The sequence below is a fragment of the Hypanus sabinus genome, unplaced genomic scaffold, assembly GCF_030144855.1.
Source record: "Hypanus sabinus isolate sHypSab1 unplaced genomic scaffold, sHypSab1.hap1 scaffold_757, whole genome shotgun sequence".
NCBI lineage: Eukaryota > Metazoa > Chordata > Chondrichthyes > Myliobatiformes > Dasyatidae > Hypanus > Hypanus sabinus.
The window spans coordinates 77,321-98,551 of NW_026781608.1; the positions used below are offsets into that span (position 1 = coordinate 77,321).

The following is a 21,231-nucleotide window of genomic DNA, read 5'->3' on the forward strand; positions in this document are numbered from 1 at the left end:
AAGCTGGTCATATGATGGCTAATTGTTCTGTCCTGAAGAAGAAAAAGGAAAAGGTGTCAGTCCCGAATACCTGTGATCAGTCTGTTGAAGCACCTATCAACCCACAGGGTTCTGAACATTCTGTTGAGGCTCAGTTATGGACTGAGAGTTCTGACCGAATTAAGAAGGCTTTTGATCATTTTATGTCAAATGGGTTTGTATTAGTAAAGTAAGGGTGAACCCAAGAACCAGTGAAAATTCTTCGAGTTACTGGCGATTCTCAGTCACTTATATTAGACAGCATTCTAAAGTTTGGTGATGAGATTTAACACTGGTGAGGTAAATCTTATTAAAGGCATTGTGCCGTTGTACAAGGTAACTTTACTGTCAGGGTTGGTTTCGGGACCTGTTAAAATCGGATTATACTCCATTTTACCATTGGAAGATGTTGGTTTGCTGTTAGGGAATGACCTAAAGTTGTTCCTGCAGCGCTATTGACAACTAAGACAACCACTGACGACCCACAGATGGAATTTAACATTTATCCTTCCTGTGCAGGAACTCAAAGTATGGCTAAGAAGTCTGCCGATGCAGACGGTTCTGTGCAGCATGATTCTGATATCCATGATAGCCAACATCGGGATTCAGGTTATGATGTCAGGGAATTTCTGCCTTCATTGTTTCAACAGGATTCAGGTCGTAAGTCTGATGAGAAAGATTTATCCCTGTGTCGGAAGGAGTTTATAGCAGAACAGAACCGAGACCCTGAGATTGAAGCTTTAAAAGAAACAACTTTCTCAGATGATGAGATTAAGAAAGTGCCAGTAGGGTATTATCTCAAGGATGGAGCGTCAATGAGGAAGTGGAGGCCACCTGCTATTCCAGCGAGTGAGGAATGGGCAATTGTTCACCAAGTTGTAGTTCCTAAAGTTATATGGCTGAAATTTTAACTTTGGCCTGCAGTCTGCCATCAGGTCGACATTTTGGAGTGAATAAAACTGTAAACAGTTATGAAATAATTCTACTGGCCTAATTTGAGGAAAGATGTTGTGACCTTTTGCATAATCTGTCACACTTGTCAAGTTGTGGGTAAACCGAATCACTCTGCCCTATACCTGCATTCGGTGAACCCTTTTTAAAATTTATAGTGAGGGGACCTTTGTCCTTGTTAAAGGAACAGTGGATTGATGGGGATGTACATCTTAACTTGTTAGACTTTGTGTAGAAGTTCAAGAATAAACTACAAGTCTGTAGTCCAGTGAGACAAAACTTAAAGATTTCTCAAAACACAATGAAGTGTTGGTTTGATAAGTTGGCTTTGGAAAGAAAATACCAGGTGGGGGATAAGGTGCTTGCCTTATCTCCAATATTGATGAATCCACTTCAGGCTAAGTTCAATAGACCGCATGAAATAGTCTCTCAAATTAATGATCTGAATAATGCTATTAAAACACCTGACCAACGTAAACTAACACAGGTGGTACACATAAATATGATAAAGCCTATTTTGACAAGCAGGCTCCATCTGTGAGTGTTGTTGTCAAAACATATGAATCTGGTAACCCTGAGAATGAAACAATTGACTCGTCTGAGAATTTTCACAAGCCAAACATGGTCGCAGTTAGGCTAATCAACTCGGATGTTCCAGAAAACATTGTTAACAAGTCGGCTCATCTGCAGCCAAAGCAACAACAACAGCTGAAGGAAGTAATCCGGATGTTTAAAGATTTATTTCCCGATGTTCTCAAGCAAACCACGGTCGCAGTACATGATGTAGATATTGGTCAAGCCAAACCGATTAAACAACACCCATATTGTATGAACGTTGAAAAATGTAAATTGGCTGAGCAAGGAATTGAATATATGCTGAAAATGGTACTATGAGTCCTTCAGCATCAGATTGGAGCTCACCCTGCATTATTGTGCCTTAACCTGATGGTGGTGTTAGATATTGCACTGATTATGGGAAGGTAAATTCATTAACAAAAACAGAATCCTCTCCTATCCCTAGGGAGGATGATTGCATCAATAAGGTTGGAAAAGCTAAATTTCTTACAAAGATTGATCTATTGAAAGGGTATTGGTGTGTTTCATTGACGGACAGAGGTAGAGAAATTTCTGCATTTGTGACACCTTCTGGGTTGTGTGAATACAATGTTTTCTCTTTTGGAAGGAAAAATGGTCCAGGATCATTCCAGGGAATGATTGATTCTCTAATTCGAGGGTTAGAATATACAGATGCCTATATTGATGACTTAGCCACAGGGAGTGGCACTTGGGAAGAGCATATCTCTGCAGTAGAGAAGCCGTTTGACAGGCTTTCCCAGGACAACCTTACAGTTAACTTGGCTAAGAGTGAATTTGGCCATGCCACTGTGACCTGTCTTGGCTATGTTGTTGGTCAAAGCAAGTTGGCTCCTGTTGGGGCAAAAGTCCAGGCAATTTCTCAAGTTCCTATTCTGACTGCTAAGAAGGCTCTTAGAAGGTTTCTGGGAATGGATGGATAGTATCGTAAGTTCTGTAAGAACTTTGCTGCTATCGCTCTTCCTCTGACCAATCTCCTGAAGAAGCGTGAAAAGTTTGTTTGGACCGAACCTTGTCGGGAGGCATTTGATCGATTGAAAGTTATTATTTGAGGTTAGGCCAATCAATGTAGTGTTGTCAGCCAATTTCATTAGCAGGTTGGAGCTGTGGGTGGCAACACAGTGTTATAGGTGCACAGAGAGTAAAGGAGAGGGCCAAAGAGACAACCCTGTGGGGTATGTGTGCTGAGGGTCAGAGAGACAGAGGAGATGGAGCCCACTCTTACCACCTGCCGGCGATCTGACAGGAAGTCCAGGATCCAGCTACACAAGGCAGGGTGAAGGCCGAGGTCTCTGAGCTCCATGTCGATACTTCACGCCTTCGTCTGGCTACTTCTCTGCCCATGACTGCAAGGAACTGCAGAGAACTTTGGAGAGCAGAGAACATCAGGGAAACAAGCCTCCCCTCCATGGACTCTCCCTACACTTCCCCTCCCTTGGAAAAGCAGGCCATGCACTCAAAGAACCTCATAACCTGGACATTCTCGCTGCAAACCCGCTCCCCCATCGGGGAAGAGATACAAAAGCCTTAAAGTGCGTAACACCAGGCTGAAGGATGGCTTCCTGTCTGCAGTTATAAGCCAAATGAATGATAAAATGGACTCGACCTCACAATGTAACTCGACGTGACCCTGCACCATATGTCTATCTGCACTGCACTTTCTCTGCAGCAATAATGCTTTGTTACAGTTATTGTTTTATCGTATATCAGCTCGATGTACCGTTGTAATGTATCGATCTGTGTGGATGGTACGTCAGGGAAGATTTGAACTGTCGTTCAGTACATGATGATAATAAACAAATTCCCCATTTTAATTGTGTGCAAATATTAGACAGACTGAGCTTCTGCTCTGGAACCACAGAAGGAAACTGAACAGTTCTCTTTCTGAGGAACGCAAGTAAATAGAAAAGGCTTTAATCTCTCATTACGATCTGCGGTAAGTGGGATCAGGTGACTGGTGGTGGGTCTCCCATATTAACATCAGAATCAGGTTTAATAGCACCGGCATATGTCATGAAATACGTTCAGAAGTAGAACCTAATTTTTAACCATAGATTTTAACAATTGTGATTTAATATAAGAATATTAATATCACATTGTTAAATTATATAAATAGTACAAAATGAAAAAAAGATGTAATAAACTATTTTAACTGTGCCGACTGTTTGACTGACTGGGTTGTTGCTTTGGAAGTAGTGGAGTGAAGCTTAACTGAACTGTACACATTTATGAGAAGCTCAGATAATTATAAATGCTAAATTCTCACATAAGTGGGTCAGACACCCAGAAACATCGGCAGCACTTCAGCAGGTGAAAACAGTGGAATGAAACATGCAGAAAATATTGCCGAAAAAAAACCATATTGTCCACCACAACGAGAGGACGTGACAGATCCAGATCTCACTGCCTTGTCTGAACGGGTGAAAGATGAAGCTACACGTATAGGTAGAGCAGTGACCCGCAGATGCTGCAGATCTGCAGAGAAACGTGAACAGGAAACGGGATCACATGGCCGCTTTGGTCTCTCACCCCCAGATAGATGTCCGTTTACCCACTACTCTGTGGAAAGACGCAAACGCCGCTCACATCTCCACTCACCTTAACTGGATTAGACATTTCAACCCCCAGGAAAAATATATCGTCTGTCCACTCGATCTATTCCTCTCGTAATCTTGTAAACGTCCATCCAGTCTCACCCCAGCCTGCGCCGCTCTGGAGAAAACAACACAAGTTTGTCCAGCCTCTCGTTATAGCTCATGCCCTCTAATCCAGGCAGTGTCCTGGTAAACCTCTTCTGCGCCCTCTCCAAAGCCCCGACATCCTCCCGAGAATGGGGGCGACCAGAACTGTATGAAACACTCCAGATGTGGGCTAACTAGTTTTATAAAATTGTGTTACAAACTGTAGCGTTTTAGAAACAAACCAGCAGCAATAGAGTTCACAGTGGAGTCTGGTTTTGATGTTAAAACCATTATCTTTAGTAGTATCGACTGATAATATAGTAACTTAACGAAATAAAGGAAAGTTAACAGTGTTATGTGTATATATGTGTTGTCACGTTCTCCTTCGGGTGTAACGAAACGCCGAATTTAACGTCCGGATAAACCACAGTTAATAAGAACCAGATCGCAGTAAGATTAACCATTTACTGTTCACTCTTCACATTAACATATGGTGAAAACTGTTGATAAAACAATACAAGATTGATACAGTATTTGTTCCTTCCTTAATATCACATTTCAAGTGTAAATACTTGCAAAGGTGACTATAACTACATTACACTAAGGTGCAGTATACAGGGAGAGTTTACCTGCTCCATTGACTACTTTAAATACACTTCCATGCAAACTATCCGCGACTCTTTAACTAACGAAAGCATAAACATTATCTACCGTCGTTACCTCTAACAGGATCAGCATTAACATCTTAGTTCAATATATCGATTATCTATTAACTTACAGCGTTGCTCTCACTGTGATTTCTCATGCCTGCAAAACTGCTTGTGCTCAGGTGAGCCTCGTGGAAAGCCCCCACCCTCGCGCTAATTTCAAACCAGTGTTTTCCCACAAGACGCGGCGAAACCGGATGTGACGTCATCGCATGCCGATATATTTTACATGCAATGAATATACTTTAAACACTTCTAATTCTAACTAGAAAATACTATTGAATGAATTACTAAGCGAAAATATTATAAACTAAATAACTGTTGTAAAGACAGCACATGTGTAAATATAACTCCCAGACTATCGAGCGTGAGGGAACAATGCTCAGAGTCTTGAGATGGTAAAGTAGGAAAGTTCAGTAATCCACGGAATAAATGATGGGAGAGAGATATTTGTAATCCAAGGTGAAACGTAGAGAAAAGGCCGTTACTTCAAAACAACCACCGTCGAAGTTCTTATCCGCTGAATCCGTCCACAGACGAGTTATCAGCGAAAGTGACCTGTCACATGAATACCGTCTTCCAGGGGTTACCACACAACATTCCCAGGCAAGGGTTAACACAAGATATTCCACAATCCACTCCTATGGATTATACGAAGTGACAGCCACACACATTCGTTGTGTTTCCGTGTACCGATGATCAAACCACTCTTGTGGGCATAGGAGAGTTCCAAGCATCTGCTGCGACTAACTAAAGCGATCAGCTTTTCTTCTCTCTCTCTCTCTCTCTCTCTCTCTCTCTCTCTCTTCCCCTCTTCCCTCTTCCCTCTCTCCCTCCCTCTCCCTCTCTCTCCTCCTCTCTCTCTCCTCTCTCTCCTCTCTCTCTCTCTCTCTCTCTCTCTCTCTCTCTCTCTCTCTCTCTCTCTCTCTCATGGTTCAGTCCACAGTCAGCGCTGTCAGCCTGTGACTGACGTCATAGTCCCGCCTCCTCACGCCGGCGCTCTTAAAGAAACAGTCACAGTACGACCACAGGCTCGTAACAGCCGCAACACAACTTCCCGACTGTTGAACTCAATGCTTCAACTAATAAAGACAACCATGCCATTTGCCTTCTTAACCACCCGATCAATCTGTGCAGTCTCTTTCAGGGAGCGATGAATTTGGAGTCTAAGATCCCTCTGATCATCAACACTGTTCAGGGTTTTACATTTAACAGTGTACTGTCTCATACATTCGACCTACAGAGCTGCCAAGATGATCATCACTAATCAAATCTCACTGAGATTTCTCAGGACCTGTTGAATTTATTGCCAAGTGCACAAGTACGGGAAGGTACAGGTACAGAGAAACACTGACTTGTGGCAGCATCACAGGCAAGTACATTCAGATAACACGCGGAACACAAATTATACGATTCTCTGTCAGTAACAATCTATAAATATGTTTTATGTCATTAACAATATATAAAATACATTGTGCCATGATCAATATTAAAATGTGCATTTTGTGTCAATAACAGACTTGGAAATGTTGAATTTGTTCCCTGTCTCCATTCCTCCTGTAATCCACAACCAGCTCCTGTGTTTTTGTCACAATGAGGGAGAGGTTGTTTTCTTGACACCACTGTGTCGGGGTGATGACTTCTTCTCTGTCGGCTGCCTCGTTATTATTTCGGATTCGGTCGATCAATGTAGTGCCGTCAGCAAATCTACTTAGCAGATTGGGACCCGCCACTGCAGCCCCACAGTGCACTATGTAGTGATTGCAAAGCTACGAAATTGCATGTGAATAGCCTCCCCTCCCCCAATTCCACTCTTTCTGCGTCAACAGCAGACTGGGGCATCTCACATCTCGCTGCCTCCGCCAGGACATTAAACTGTGAACAACTGTGGTCAGGGACTGATCTCTGGGGTACTCCAAACGCTACCTCCTTCCAGTCTGAAAATGACCCACTCATCCAGACACACACTACCGGCAGTTTATCGATCTCCAACGAAAAAGCCTAATCACCTACTCCTGAGGGTCAATACCATTGCTGACTCGGAGTTTACAACCGTCAAATACCAGGAGGGACATAATAATCAGAAAGTCTCTAGTCACAGCCGTGTGAATAAAATGTGATCTCAGTGGGTGTGTGGCGCATGCTCAGAACGCGAAGGAGACAGACAAACTGAGCCAAGTCACAGACTGATGAAGGGGAGGAATGATCCATTTTGATACAGAGAGGGAAGCGGAGAGTTTGATGTTGTGCCTGATGCCGGAACTGTAGCCTGTTAGAAGATGAAGTCTTGTTCCTCCAACTTGTTCTGAGCTGTGACAGTTTTTTTCAGAAGGCACCATGGAGAGTAAAATTACCTGAGTTGAAATGTTGTCCTTCACCCTCCAACGTGCTTTGTAAGCTTTTAACAGTGTAGAAAAGGCAAAGGAATTGTCTATGGGACTCACAAACACGTTAGTCTGCTGTATCTGTCAGGTCACCATCGCTTGAATGCCTCCGGTCCTTGAATGTGGAGGCAGAGATGTTGGAGAAGACAGCGCCCCACTCGCGACAAGGAGAGCCCGATCACGTGTCCATGTCCGTGATCTGATTGGATACATCGCTATGACGTTATAGCACTGTGACGTCATTCACTGGCTCTCATTTTGGAAGGGATTCAGTCGGCCATCGCAGATACACTAACAGCTTCGCACTGGGAAGCGGCCGTTCACCTGCTCCGTGTGTGTGAAGAGACTCATTCAGTTAATCCACCTTGTGATGCTCCGGTGAGTTCGCAATAAATAGAGGCCACATTTCTGTCTGGAGTGAGCAAAGAGTTTTACTCAATCATCCCAGCTGCTGCAACACCAGAAACTTCACATCAGGGAGGAAGTTCAAATCAGCTCCGTGTTAAATGTTTAACCATCACGGTGACTGAAGGCAGCTGCAGGTTTATGAGGGACCGTTACTGTCAGATTCTGCAGTTCTTGCGGCTGCTCATCGCGCCCAGGACTGAACCCTGGTCACTGAGCATTGGAGGAGTCGGTTCTGCTGATGTTAGCCTTAAACTATACTGGTGTTTAATATTGTGGAGCTGTGAAAGATAAATCAGTTTGTATCAAATCCCGTGTCTCACTTGAGAGACCACTCGGCCCAGCTGATCCCTGTCCATTTTTCTGTTCCATATCAGTATATTAAAATCTATCCCTGCCGTTCCCCTCTCACCCTCCCTGAGATGACAGATTGCAACTAGTCACTACTCCGTGGGATAGGAGATTTCCCTTGAATTTCACAGAAACATAGAAATCTACAACATATTACTGATGCTTTGGCCCACAATATCGTACCGACCATGTAACTTAGTCTCTTAACTGTCTAGAATTACCCTACCGCATAGCCACCTATTTCCTAAGCTCCATGTACCTATCTAAGCGTCTCTTAAAAGATCCTATTTTATCCGCCTCTACCGACGCTGGCGGTGCATTCCACACAGACATCACTCTCTGTTTAAAAAAAAACTTGGCTCTGACGCCTCCCCTGTACCTACCTCCAAGCAGCTTAAACCTATTCCCCCTCGTGTTACCCGTTTATGCCCTGGGAAAAAGCCTCTGACTATCCACACGACCAATGCCTCTCATCATCTTATACACCTGCATGAATTTCCTGCATGATTTTCTCCTGCTGAACAAGACGATGAGCTCACTGTGGTTGTGACGTTGTTCAGGGCTCAGGACGAAGTTGGTTAAACTCCTTCTTACCCGCCCTTTTCAACGTTTTAGGTCACTCTCACTAATTTCAAAGGTCTTCGCTTCGAACTGCTGGGTTGTTACAATGAACATCTGAAGTCTGACAGCAGACTAGCGAGTGAATGGAGCAGAGTCAGAAACCAAGTTGCCAGTCAGGGATTTGGGGCTCCAGAAAGAGATGGGGCCTGGAGTTTACAAGGAGGAGGAAGAAGACAAACCGAACCTGCAGGATGTGGCTACAAATGAAAGATCAGACACATTTGGAAACTGCTTGATTGAAAAAAAAGTGGTTAATTTCTGCAAAATACTGGAGGAAATCAACATATCAGGCAGAAGATGTGGAGAGGAATAAATAGACAACGTTTAGGCCGAGCCCTTCAGTATGCCTAGACTGTGGACTCCTCTGCTCAGTTGCTGCCTGAACTGCACAGTTCCTCCAGCATTGTGGGTTTGTGTGTGTGTGTCTGTATTTCTAGCAACTGCAGAATCGTTTGTGTTTTATATCTTCATTTGTAAGAGGGTTGTACTTCGGCATTAGATAAACAGAATGCCTGTTGATATTGTTTTTGGGAGCCGCTTTCTACGTTAAAAGAGCTGCTGAGTTTTCTACACAGAAAAAACCCTGAGGTGTGGACATAGAACCGGTGCTTGCAGGAACTTTTTATGGCACCGTGATTACCCATAAAACAGTGCGTTTAAAATTTCTCTGCCTCTGAACCACCAATCAAATGCGCAGGCGTCAAGGTTGTTGACGTATTCAGATCGCATGCACGCTGTACACAAAAGGACTCAGCAGGAGCGTTCAAGGTAAGAATGAATCTACGGGCGGCTATCTTAAACACCGAGTGTGGAACAATTGCTCTGATGCCGGACACCGTGACCCACAATCCCGGGACAGTCCTGCTGTCTTCCCCTTCTCTCAGCCCCACGATCCGTACACAGGCCCTGGGAAGCTTCCGGCTGCTGAGGGAATGGGAACCGATGGATCTCTCAAACAGAGCTGAGATCCAGCTATTTAAATGCAAGGATTAGGAACTCGGAGAAAGGGAACAAAATCTTTTACATCACCAGTTGAGAAAATCTTCTTTGTTCTACCTCCAATCACAAACAAGAGAAAACCCGTGGAGAGGGCGCAGTTTTAAGGTGCTTCGAAGCAGGTACGAAGGAGATGTCAGGGGTGTTGTGTTCTTTATACGGACCGTGGGTTACTCATAACAAACTATATTAGGGAAGAATTGACCTTTTATTTAACAGCAACAAAACCACGTTTTACACTGCCATGCTTCTCGATCATTCTTCATTTCTGCGCATTCTCAGAACTCTGTCCAGTCACGTCCTGGCACGTGATATCACCACGGGGGGGTGAGTTTCTTTACGCAGAGTGATGAGTGTCCGGAATGGGCTGCCGGCGACTGTGATGAAGGCGGATGCAATAGTGTCTTTTAAGAGGCTTCTGGTACATGGTGCGCAGAAAAATAGAGGACTATGGGAAACTCTAGGTAATTTCAAAAGTAAGTAATATGTGGCACAGCATTGTAGGCCGAAGGGCCTGTATTGTATTGTATAAATGGTGAAGTCACTTACCCATGACCTCTGCTTGTCAGCCCACCCAACATCAGTGGAAAATGCTGCTTGCAAATACCTCTATCTATACCCTTATAATTCTGTATACTTCCAACAAATCCTCAAAGCAGTGTACAAACTCCATTTCCAAAAAAGTTGAGATATTTTCTAAAATGCAATAAAAACAAAAATCTGTGATATGTTAATTCACGTGAACCTTTATTTAACTGACAAAAGAACAAAGAAAAGATTTTCTATAGTTTTACTGACCAACTTAATTGTATTTTGTAAATATACACAAATTTAGAATTTGATGGCTGCAACAGACTCAACAAAAGTTGGGACAGAGTTAAAATAGGATTGAAAAGTGCACAGAATATTCAAGTAACACCGGTTTGGAAGACTCCACATGAAGCAGGCTAATTGGTAGCAGGTGAGGTATCATGACTGTGTATAAAAGTAGCGTCCATCAAAGGCTCAGTCTTTGCAAGCAAGGATGGGTCATGGCTCACCCCTTTGTGCCAAAATTCATGAGAGAATTTAGGTCTTTCAATATCTACAGTACATAATATTGTGAAAAGATTCAGAGAATTCAGAGACATCTCAGTGCGTGAAGGGCAAGGTCGGAAACCACTGTTGAATGCACGTGATCTTCAAGCCCTCAGGCGGCACTGCCTAAGAAACAGTCATGCTATTGTGACAATTATAGCCATCTGGCCTTGGGAGTACTTCGGAAAACCATTGTCACTTAATGCAGTCTGTCGCTCCATCCAGAAATTCAACTTGAAACTGTATTACTCAAGAAGGAAGCCATACATCAACTCTATGCAGAAACGCCAGCAAGTTCTCTGGGCCTGAGCTCATCTCAGATGGACTGAAAGACTGTGGAACTGTGGTCAGATGAGTCCACATTTCAGCTAGTTTTAAGAAAAAAACGGGCATTGAGTTCTCCATGCCAAAGGTGAAAACGACCATTCTGATTGTTATCAGTGAAAGGTACAAAAGCCAGCATCTGTGATGGTATGGGGGTGCATCAGTGCCCACGGCATGGGTGAGTTTCATGTATGTGAAGGTAACACTGACTCTGAGGCATATATTAGGATTTTAGAGAGACATATGTTGCCATCAGGGCGACGTCTTTTCCCGGGACGTCCATGCTTATTTCAGCAGGACAATGCCAGACCACATTCCGCACGGGCTACAACAGCGGGGCTTTGCAGACACAGAGTGCGTGTGCTTAACTGGCCTGCTGCCAGTCCAGATCTATCTCCTGTTGAAAACATATGGCGCATCTTGAAGAGGAGAATCAGACAACGGAGACCACGGACTGTTGAGCAGCTGAAGTCTTACATCAAGCAAGATTGGATAAAATTTCCAATTGCAAATCTACTACAATTAGTATCCTCAGTTCCAAAACGATTCAAAAATGTTATTAAAAGGAAAGGGTAATGTAACACAATGGTAATCATGCCTCTGTCCCAACTTTTGTTGAGTGTGTTTGTGTTGCAGCCATCAAATTCTACATTTGTGTATTTACAAACTACAATTAAGTTGTTCAGTAAAACTATTTCAAATCTTTTCTTTGTACTTTTGTCAGTAAAATAAGGGTAAATGTGAATTAACATATCAGAGATTTCTGTTTTTATTGCATTTTGGAAAATATCCCAACTTTTCTGGAAATGGTGTTTGTATAATTTCCTTGTTTATGCTTAGAGCCTTTTTTAGGTGTAAGTGAGCTCGATTTAACATTTAAGAGGTTTGTAATAGGTACCTGGATGGCAGGGGTATGGGAGTGGGCAGTTTAAATGGTTCAACACAAACGAGATGGCCCATAGGGCCTGTTTCTGTTTTGTATTTTTCTATGCCTGTGACAGGATCCTGAAATAATTCTAATATGTACTCTATGAACTTGAAACAGCTGTGTGGACCAACCATTCATCTCAGCAGGAATTTTTTATATGGCGTTAAAACAGTGGCACTTTAAGTTAATAATACATAAAAGAATTCCCAGCAGCAAGTCAAGAAAGACTATTTGCGTTTCAGATACTGTGGGGCCAGGCACCCGTGCTGCTCAGCAGGAATAGGGAATACGAGCATTAGAGAGAGTCAAACTGAGCCAAGGCACAAATTCGAGATGGCAGAAATGCCCCATTCTTATAGAGACAGGAAGAGCTTCAGGGAATTGATGGTCATTCCAGATACCAGCACTGTGCACAGTCAGGAGATGATTTCTCTGTCCAACTTGGGTTTAACATCACTGTAACAGTGTGATACGAGATCAAACCTCGGCAACTCAAGTAATTTCATCTCAGATGTTGTCTTAAACCAAATGATGGATTATGTAAATCTTTTTACAGGTTAAAAACGAGAAGGAATTTGTCTCCACGAATCTCAGATACGGCACGGCAATTTTGCTGTCTCTGTCCCGATACTTAAGAAGTGGAGCAAGGGATTCAATCGACCATCCTTCCTGCTCAGACTGTGGGAATGGTTTCACTCGGTTATCTCAGTTGAAGGTACATCAGCAAGTTCCCACTGGGCAAGGCCATTCATCTGTTCTGTGTGTGAGGAAGGGTTCTATTTGGCATCCCACCTGCGGACAGACCAGTCCGATCACACTGGGCCGAGGCTGGTCATCTGCTGAATTTCAGGGAAGGGATTCTCTCGTTCATCTGACCAAATGGCACACCAGCAAGTTCATACCGGGAAGCGGCCATTCACCTGCTCAGACTGTGGGAAGGGATTCACACAGTCATCCACACTACAGATTCATCAGCGAGTTCACACTGGGGAGAAGCCATTCACCTGCTCAGAATGTGGGAAGGGATTCAGTCAATCATCCAACCTACAGAGTCACCGGCGAGTTCACACTGGGGAGAAGCCATTCACCTGCTCAGAATGTGGGAAGGGATTCAGTCAATCATCCAACCTACAGAGTCACCGGCGAGTTCACACAGGGGAGAAGCCATTCACCTGCTCAGACTGTGGGAAGGGATTCACACTGTCGTCCCACGTACAGAGACACCATCGAGTTCACACTAGGGAGAAGCCATTCACTTGCTCGGTCTGTGGGAAGGGATTCAGTGAGTCATCTGACCTACTGGTACATCAGCGAGTTCACACTGGGGAGAGGCCATTCAACTGCTCAGTCTGTGGGAAAGGATTCACACTGTCATCCCACCTACAGAGACATCAGCGAGTTCACACTGGAGAGAAGCCATTCACCTGCTCAGAATGTGGGAAGGGATTTACACTGTCATCCCACCTACAGAGACACCAGTGAGTTCACACTGTGGAGAAGCCATTTACCTGCTCAGAATGAGGGAAAGGATTCACTCAGTCATCCATACTGCAGATTCATCAGCGAGTTCACACTGGGGAGAAGCCGTTCACCTGCTCAGACTGTGGGAAGGGATTCACACTGTCGTCCCACGTACAGAGACACCATCGAGTTCACACTAGGGAGAAGCCATTCACTTGCTCGGTCTGTGGGAAGAGATTCAGTGAGTCATCTGACCTACTGGTACATCAGCGAGTTCACTCTGGGGAGAGGCTGTTCACCTGCTCAGTCTGTGGGAAAGGATTCACACTGTCATCCCACCTACAGAGACATCAGCGAGTTCACACTGGAGAGAAGCCATTCACCTGCTCAGAATGTGGGAAGGGATTTACACTGTCATCCCACCTACAGAGACACCAGTGAGTTCACACTGTGGAGAAGCCATTTACCTGCTCAGAATGAGGGAAAGGATTCACTCAGTCATCCATACTGCAGATTCATCAGCGAGTTCACACTGGGGAGAAGCCGTTCACCTGCTCAGACTGTGGGAAGGGATTCACACTGTCGTCCCACGTACAGAGACACCATCGAGTTCACACTAGGGAGAAGCCATTCACTTGCTCGGTCTGTGGGAAGAGATTCAGTGAGTCATCTGACCTACTGGTACATCAGCGAGTTCACTCTGGGGAGAGGCTGTTCACCTGCTCAGTCTGTGGGAAAGGATTCACACTGTCATCCCACCTACAGAGACATCAGCGAGTTCACACTGGAGAGAAGCCATTCACCTGCTCAGAATGTGGGAAGGGATTTACACTGTCATCCCACCTACAGAGACACCAGTGAGTTCACACTGTGGAGAAGCCATTTACCTGCTCAGAATGAGGGAAAGGATTCACTCTGTCATCCATACTGCAGATTCATCAGCGAGTTCACACTGGGGAGAAGCCGTTCACCTGCTCAGACTGCGGGATGAGATTCACTTGCTCATCTAAACTGAAGGTACATCAGAGAGTTCACACTGGGGAGAAACCGTACACCTGCTTAGATTGTGGGAAGGGATTCACTCAATCATCCAACCTACTGGTACATCAGCGAGTTCACACTGGGGAGAGGCCATTCACCTGCTCAGTCTTTGGGAAGAGATTCACTTGCTCAACAAAACTGAAGGTATATCAGAGAGTTCACACTGTGGAGAAGCCGTTCACGTGCTCAGTCTGTGGGAAAGGATTCACTCAGTCATCCAAACTACAGAATCATCAGCGAGTTCACACTGGGTAGAAGCCGTTCACGTGCTCAGTCTGTGGGAAAGGATTCACTCAGTCATTCCAATTACTGGCACACCAGTCAGTTCACAATGGGGAGTGGCTGTTGTTATGAATTCCTGGGTTTTGTTTGCTGTGGACTGTCATTTTAAGAGAGAGACAGATTAAGAAGGTGAATCAGTCTGACTTGCAGCTTGTTTACATCGCTCACAACTTGTTTAGTTTTAACTGAGGACACAGACACTCAGAGTCAGACGGAGACGAAGGAGGAAAAATGGAAGGATCAAAACCAGGGAACTGGAGGCCAAGGGTCAATCTTTGGAACTTTCCTATGCCCACAATGGTGGGTTAATTATCGATTCATCGTACATCGAATGTGTGGTTGTCACCTCGTTTGATCCATAGGAGTGGATCTGATTTGGGGTATCATGTGAAGACCACTGATGTGTTAACCCTTGCCTGGGTGTGGTGACGATACCCCTTGTGACAATTTGCTTTTGGTGATAATTCGTATTTGGATTTGGAATGACGATGGATAAAATCTACAGCGATTATTCTCTCGCTTTACCACCATGGAACCTTTGGAATTCGACATAATTGCCTTCTCTTGACATTTACCCCGGATTACAAATATCTCCCTCATCACCTATTCCGTGGATGAACTGAGCTTTCATACTTTACTATCTCAAGACTCCAAGCCTTGTTTCCCCCGTGCTCAGTAGTTTGGGAGTTATATTTACACACATTTATTCACATAACACTGTTAACTTATGTTTATCTTGTTTAAGTTACAATATTATAAGTAGTTATTAATAAAGATAGTGGTTTTAACATCAAAACCAGACTCCAGATGTAGTCTATTGCTGTCGGTTTGTTTCTAAAGCGTTACGGTTCATAACAAAATTGCATCCTGCGTCCGGGATATGAACAAACTTGGGGAAATATTGATCGATTAATTATCGAGTTGAATGGGGTGATCCCTTTTGATTTATTTGTGTGTGGAAATCAGCAGCAGTGGATATTTATATAATTCTGGAAGCACCAACCCCTGAGGCATTAGGAAAAGCTAAAAAGAATGAATTGCTGACTACTGAACCTCAATGAGGTAAGGGAGTGTGAAGGACCAGGGGAAGCATAAAACTGGGAGAGCAGGTAAAGGTGAAAAAAATAGGGGTTTTATTACCCAAAATGTTTATAAACTCAACAGAATTGTTCTAGAGTCTAAACTTGAATCAGCTAAACAGAACAAAACTGGGTTACAACAATGCAGCGAAATACTCCTCAGACCTAGAGACACCACTCAGCTCCTGGCTGTGGGCTTATATTGGATGCTGGCCATTCAATAGTAAATTGCATGGGACAGAAAACATTCCCCTCCTTTAAAAGATATGCCATAAATGACGCAGCTCCAGAGAACACCCCTCTGGCTGTAGCAGAATCCAATTATCCAGCCCCATCCACATAGGCTGGTGTCATGCAGCCACTGAGTCATTTCCCAGGTTATCAGGAGGACGGTCGGCTACAGGACACTTTAATAGGCCCGGCTGATGGTGCGGCTGCGAATTGCAGACGCCACAGGGGACTATGAGAAAGCCAGAAATTCAGAGGAAAATAGTTGAGCACTATATATCTATGAAGGTATTTGATAAGGAAGTGTTAAAGAGGTTTCCTGTGAGTAAAGAGGAGATCCAGTTACAACTAGAACAATTGAGGACTGATGTATTTAGATTAGAGGCTGAAGAAAAAGAGACAGAGGGGGTTTGATGCTAGAGAGGTAGACAAACAGAGGGAGGAAGCAGAAAAAAAGGTGTTTTGAAGCTGAGGAAGCAGACAAACAGAGGGAAGAAGGAAAAAGACAGAGGCAGGTTCTGACAGATAAGTTAAGGCTCAAGAAAGAAGTTGCTGTCTCAAAGGAGTTGGTTGTACCATTTATTGCCAGCCAGGAAGTTAAATTGGTCCCTCCATTTGATGAAACCGACGTAGGTAAATACTTCCAGCCTTTTGAGAAAGTGGCTGAAAGTCAAAAGCGGTCGAAAGGAAGCTGGACTCTTTAGTTACAAAGTATAATTAAGGGCAAGGCTCAACACACACATTCTGCCCTATCAATTGAAAATGCAGCTGATTATGTCATTGTGAAACAGGCTGTGTTCAAAGCTTATGTGTTGGTTCCAGAAGCTTACAAAGGCTTAGAAATTGGAGGAAATCTATGAAACAGACTTACATGGAATTTGCTTCTGAGAAGTTTGTGTGTTTTGACCGCTGGTGCACATATAAAAATATAAATGATGATTTTTACAGATAGAAAGAGTTGGTTTTAATAGAAGAATTCAAAAGGTGCGTCTATGATGACATAAAGAGATATTTAGATGAAAATGATGCTGCCACTTTGCAGGAGTCTGCTAGATTAGCAGATGTTTGCTTTAACTCATAAGGTTAAGTTTACCCCGAATAAGAGCTTCCAAAAGAGTAGCAGGGATCACCAGGGTAAACCAGAAATTAAAGCTGGGACTAGTGACAAGAGTAAGGATGAAGGGAAACAGTTGAAGGTGAAATATTCTGGTCTTGCTTGTTACTATTGTAAGAAAGCTGGTCATGTGATGGCTAATTGTTCTGTCCTGAAGAAGAAAATGGAAAAGGTGGCAGTCCCAAATGCCCGTGGTCAGTATGTTGAAGCACCTATAAACCCACAGGGTTCTGAACATTCTGTTGAGGCTCAGTTAAGGACTGAGAGGTCTGACTGAGTTAAGAAGGTGTTCGATCATTTTATGTCAGATGGGTTTGTATTAGTAAATGAAGAATCAACCCCAGTACCAGTGAAAATTCTTCGAGATACTGGGGCTTCTCAGTCACTTATATTAGACAGTGTTCTAAAGTTTGGTGATGAGTCTAACACTGGTGGGTTAAATCTTATTCAAGGCTTTGGGGGCGGTGTGGTTTCTGTGCCGTTGCACAAGGTAACTTTATAATCAGGATTGGTTTCAGGACCTGTTGAGATCGGATTGTGCTCCAGTTTACCGGAGGAAGATGTTACTTTGCTGTTAGGGAATGACCTGGCAGATGGTAAAGTTGTTCCTGCAGTGCAGTTCACAACTAAGCCAACCACTGATGACCCACAGATGGATTTTAACATTTATCCTTCCTACGCAGGAACTCAAAGTATGGCTAAAAAGTCTACCAATGCAGAGAGTTCTGTGCAGCATGATTCTGATACCCATGATAGCCAAAATCGGGATTCAGGTTATGATGACTTGTCAGGGAATTTCTGCCTTCATTGTTTCAACAGGATTCAGGTCGTAAGTCTGATGAGAAAGATTTGTCCCTGTCTAGGAAGGAGTTTATAGCAGAACAGAACCGAGACCCTGAGATTGAAGCTTCAAAAGAAACAGCTCTCTCAGATAATGAGATTAAGAAAGTGCCAGTAGGGTATTATCTCAAGGATGGCGTGTTAATGAGGAAGTGGAGGCCACCTGCTATACCAGTGAGTGAGGAATGGGCAATTGTTCACCAAGTTGTAGTTCCTAAAGTTTTTAGGGCTGAAATTTTAACTTTGGCCTACAGTATGCCCTTACGTCGACATCTTGGAGTGAATGAAACTGTAAACAGGATTATGAAATAATTCTACTGGCCTAATTTGAGGAAAGTTGTTGTTACCTTTTGCAGAACCTGTCACACTTGTCAAGTTGTGGTTAAACCTAATCAGGTCACACCAGTGGCCCCACTGTGGTCTATACCTGCATTCGGTGAACCGTTTTCAACATTTATAGTGGATTGTGATGGCCAATTGCCAAAGACTAAAGCTAGCCATCAGTATCTGCTAACTATTATGTGTACTACATCCAGATTCCCAGAGGCAATAGCTCTCAGAAATATTAAAGCTAAAACTGTGGCAAAGGCTGTTACCAATTTTTTTACTTTATCTGGTTTGCCCAAAGAAATCCAGTCTGATCAAGGAAGTAATTTTACATCTGGATTATTCCAGCAGGTAGTTTATGAACTGGGAACTAAACAAATTACATCAACTGCATACCATCTGGAATCACAAGGGGCTTTGGAAAGATTTCATTCTGCCCTCAAAACAATGATTAAGACATACCATGATGAAAATGGAAAAGAATGGGATGAAGGAATGTATTTGGTTTTGTTTGCAGTAAGAGTTGGTACAGGATTAACTGGGCTTTAGTCCATTTGAATTTGTATTTGGTCGCAGAGTGAGGGGACCTTTGACCTTGTTAAAGGAACAGTGGATTGATGGGGATGTACATGTTAACCTGTTAGACTATGTTTTAAAGTTCAAAAATACACTGCACGAAGCCTGTATTCTAGAAAGACAAAACTGAAGGATTTCTCAAAACAAAATGAAGTGTTGGTTTGATACGCTGGCTTGCGAAAGAAAATACCAGGTGGGGGATAATGTGCTTACCTTATCTCCAATGTTGATGAATCCACTACAGGTGAAATTCAATGAACCATTTCAAATAGTCTCTCAACTTAATGATGTGAATTATGTTATTAAAACACCTGATCAACGTAAACTAACACAGGTGGTACATATAAATATAATAAAACCTTATTTTGAAAAGCAGGCATCATCTGTGAGTGTTGTTGTCAAAACATATGAATCTGGTAACCCTGAGAATGAAACAATTGACTCGTCTGAGACTTTTCACAAGCCAAACATGGTCCCAGTTAGACGAATGAACTCGGTTGTTCCAGAAAACATTGCTAACAAGTTGACTGATCTGCAGCCAAAGCAACAACAACAGCTGACGGAATTAATTCTGAAGTTGAAAGATTTTTTTCCCGATGTTCCCAAACAACCACAGTCGCAGTACACGGCATAGATAATGGTCAAGCTAAACCGATTAAACAACACCCATATTGCATGAACATGAAAAGTGTAAATAGGCTGAGCAAGGAATTGAATATATGCTGAAAAATGGTATTATTAGTCCTTCAGCATCAGATTGGAGCTCACCCTGCATTATAGTGCCCAAACCTGATGGCAGTGCTAGATTTTGCACTGATTATAGGAAGGCAAATGCAGTAACAAAAACAGATGCCTATCCTATCCCTAGGATAGATGATTGCATCGATAAGGTTGGAATAGCTAATATCTTACAAAGATTGATCTGTTGAAAGGGTACTGGTGTGTTCCATTGATGGACAGAGGTAGAGATATTTCTGCATTTGTGGCACCATCTGGGTTGTATGAATACAATGTTTTACCTTTTGGAAAGAAAAATGCTCCAGGAACATTCCAGAGAATGATTGATTCTGTAATTCGAGATTAGAACACACAGATGCCTATATTGATGACTTAGTCACAGGGAGTGACACTTGGGAAGAGCATATCTCTGCAGTAGAAAAGCTGTTTGACAGGCTTTCCCAGGCCAGCCTTACAGTTAACTTAGCTAAGAGTGAATTTGACAATGCCATTCTGACCTGTCTTGGCTATGTTGTTGGTCAATACAATTTGTCCCCTGTTCAGGCAAAAGCCCAGGCAATTTCTCAAGTTCCTATTCTGACTGCTAAGAAGGCTCTTAGAAGGTTGCTTGGAATGGATGGATATTATCGTAAGTTCTGGAAGAACTTGGCTGCTATCGCTCTCCCTCTGACTAATCTCCTGAAGAAGGTTGAAAAGTTTGTTTGGACCGAGCCTTGTCAGGAGGTATTTGATCGATTGAAAGTTATTTTTTGAGATTAGGCCAATCAATGTAGTGCTGTCAGCAAATTTAATCAGCAGATTGGAGCTGTGGGTGGCAACACAAGTCATGGGTGCACAGAGAGTAAAGGAGGGGGCCAAAGAGACAACCCTCTGGGTTATGTGTGCTGAGGGTCAGAGAGGCAGAGGAGATGGAGCCCACTCTTACCACCTGCGGCGACCTAACAGCAAGTCCAGGATCCAGCGACACAAGGCAGGGTGAAGGCCGAGGTCTCTGAGCTCCTTGTCGATACTTCACGCCTTCGTATGGCTACTGCTCTGCCCATGACTGCAAGGAACTGCAGAGAACTTTGGAGAGCAGAGAAGATCAGAGAAACAAGCCTCCCCTCCATGGACTCTTCCTACACATCCCCTGCCTCGGAAAAGCAGGCCATGTACTCAAAGACCCTCACAACCTGGACATTTTTGCTGTGAACCCGCTCCCACATTGGCGGAGAGATACAAAAGCCTTAAAGTGCGTAACACCAAGCTGAAGGATGGCTTCCTGTCTGTAGTTATGCCAAATGAATGATAAAATGGACCCGACTTCACAATATAACTCAGCGTGACCCTGCACCATATGTCTATCTGCACTGCACTTTCTCTGCAGCCATAATGCTTTGTTACAGTTATTTTTTTGTTGTATATCAGCTCAATGTACCGTCGTAATGTATCGATCTGTGTGGATGGTACATCAGGCAAGATTTTCACTGTAGCTCAGTACGTGATGATGATAAACAAATTTCCCCATT

At 43.5% G+C, this 21,231-nt stretch overlaps 1 protein-coding gene across 1 annotated transcript in view; it reads left to right on the forward strand.

The window, feature by feature from the left end:
• The first annotated feature begins 12,790 nt into the window (after positions 1–12,790).
• Positions 12,791–21,231, forward strand: part of LOC132390069 (zinc finger protein 850-like) — a 104,580-nt gene continuing 96,139 nt past the window's right edge. Inside the window, exon 1 of the mRNA XM_059962657.1 lies at positions 12,791–13,510. Coding sequence (XP_059818640.1) covers positions 12,917–13,510 — 594 coding nt within the window. The 5' untranslated portion in view covers positions 12,791–12,916. The remainder of the gene's footprint in view (positions 13,511–21,231) is intronic.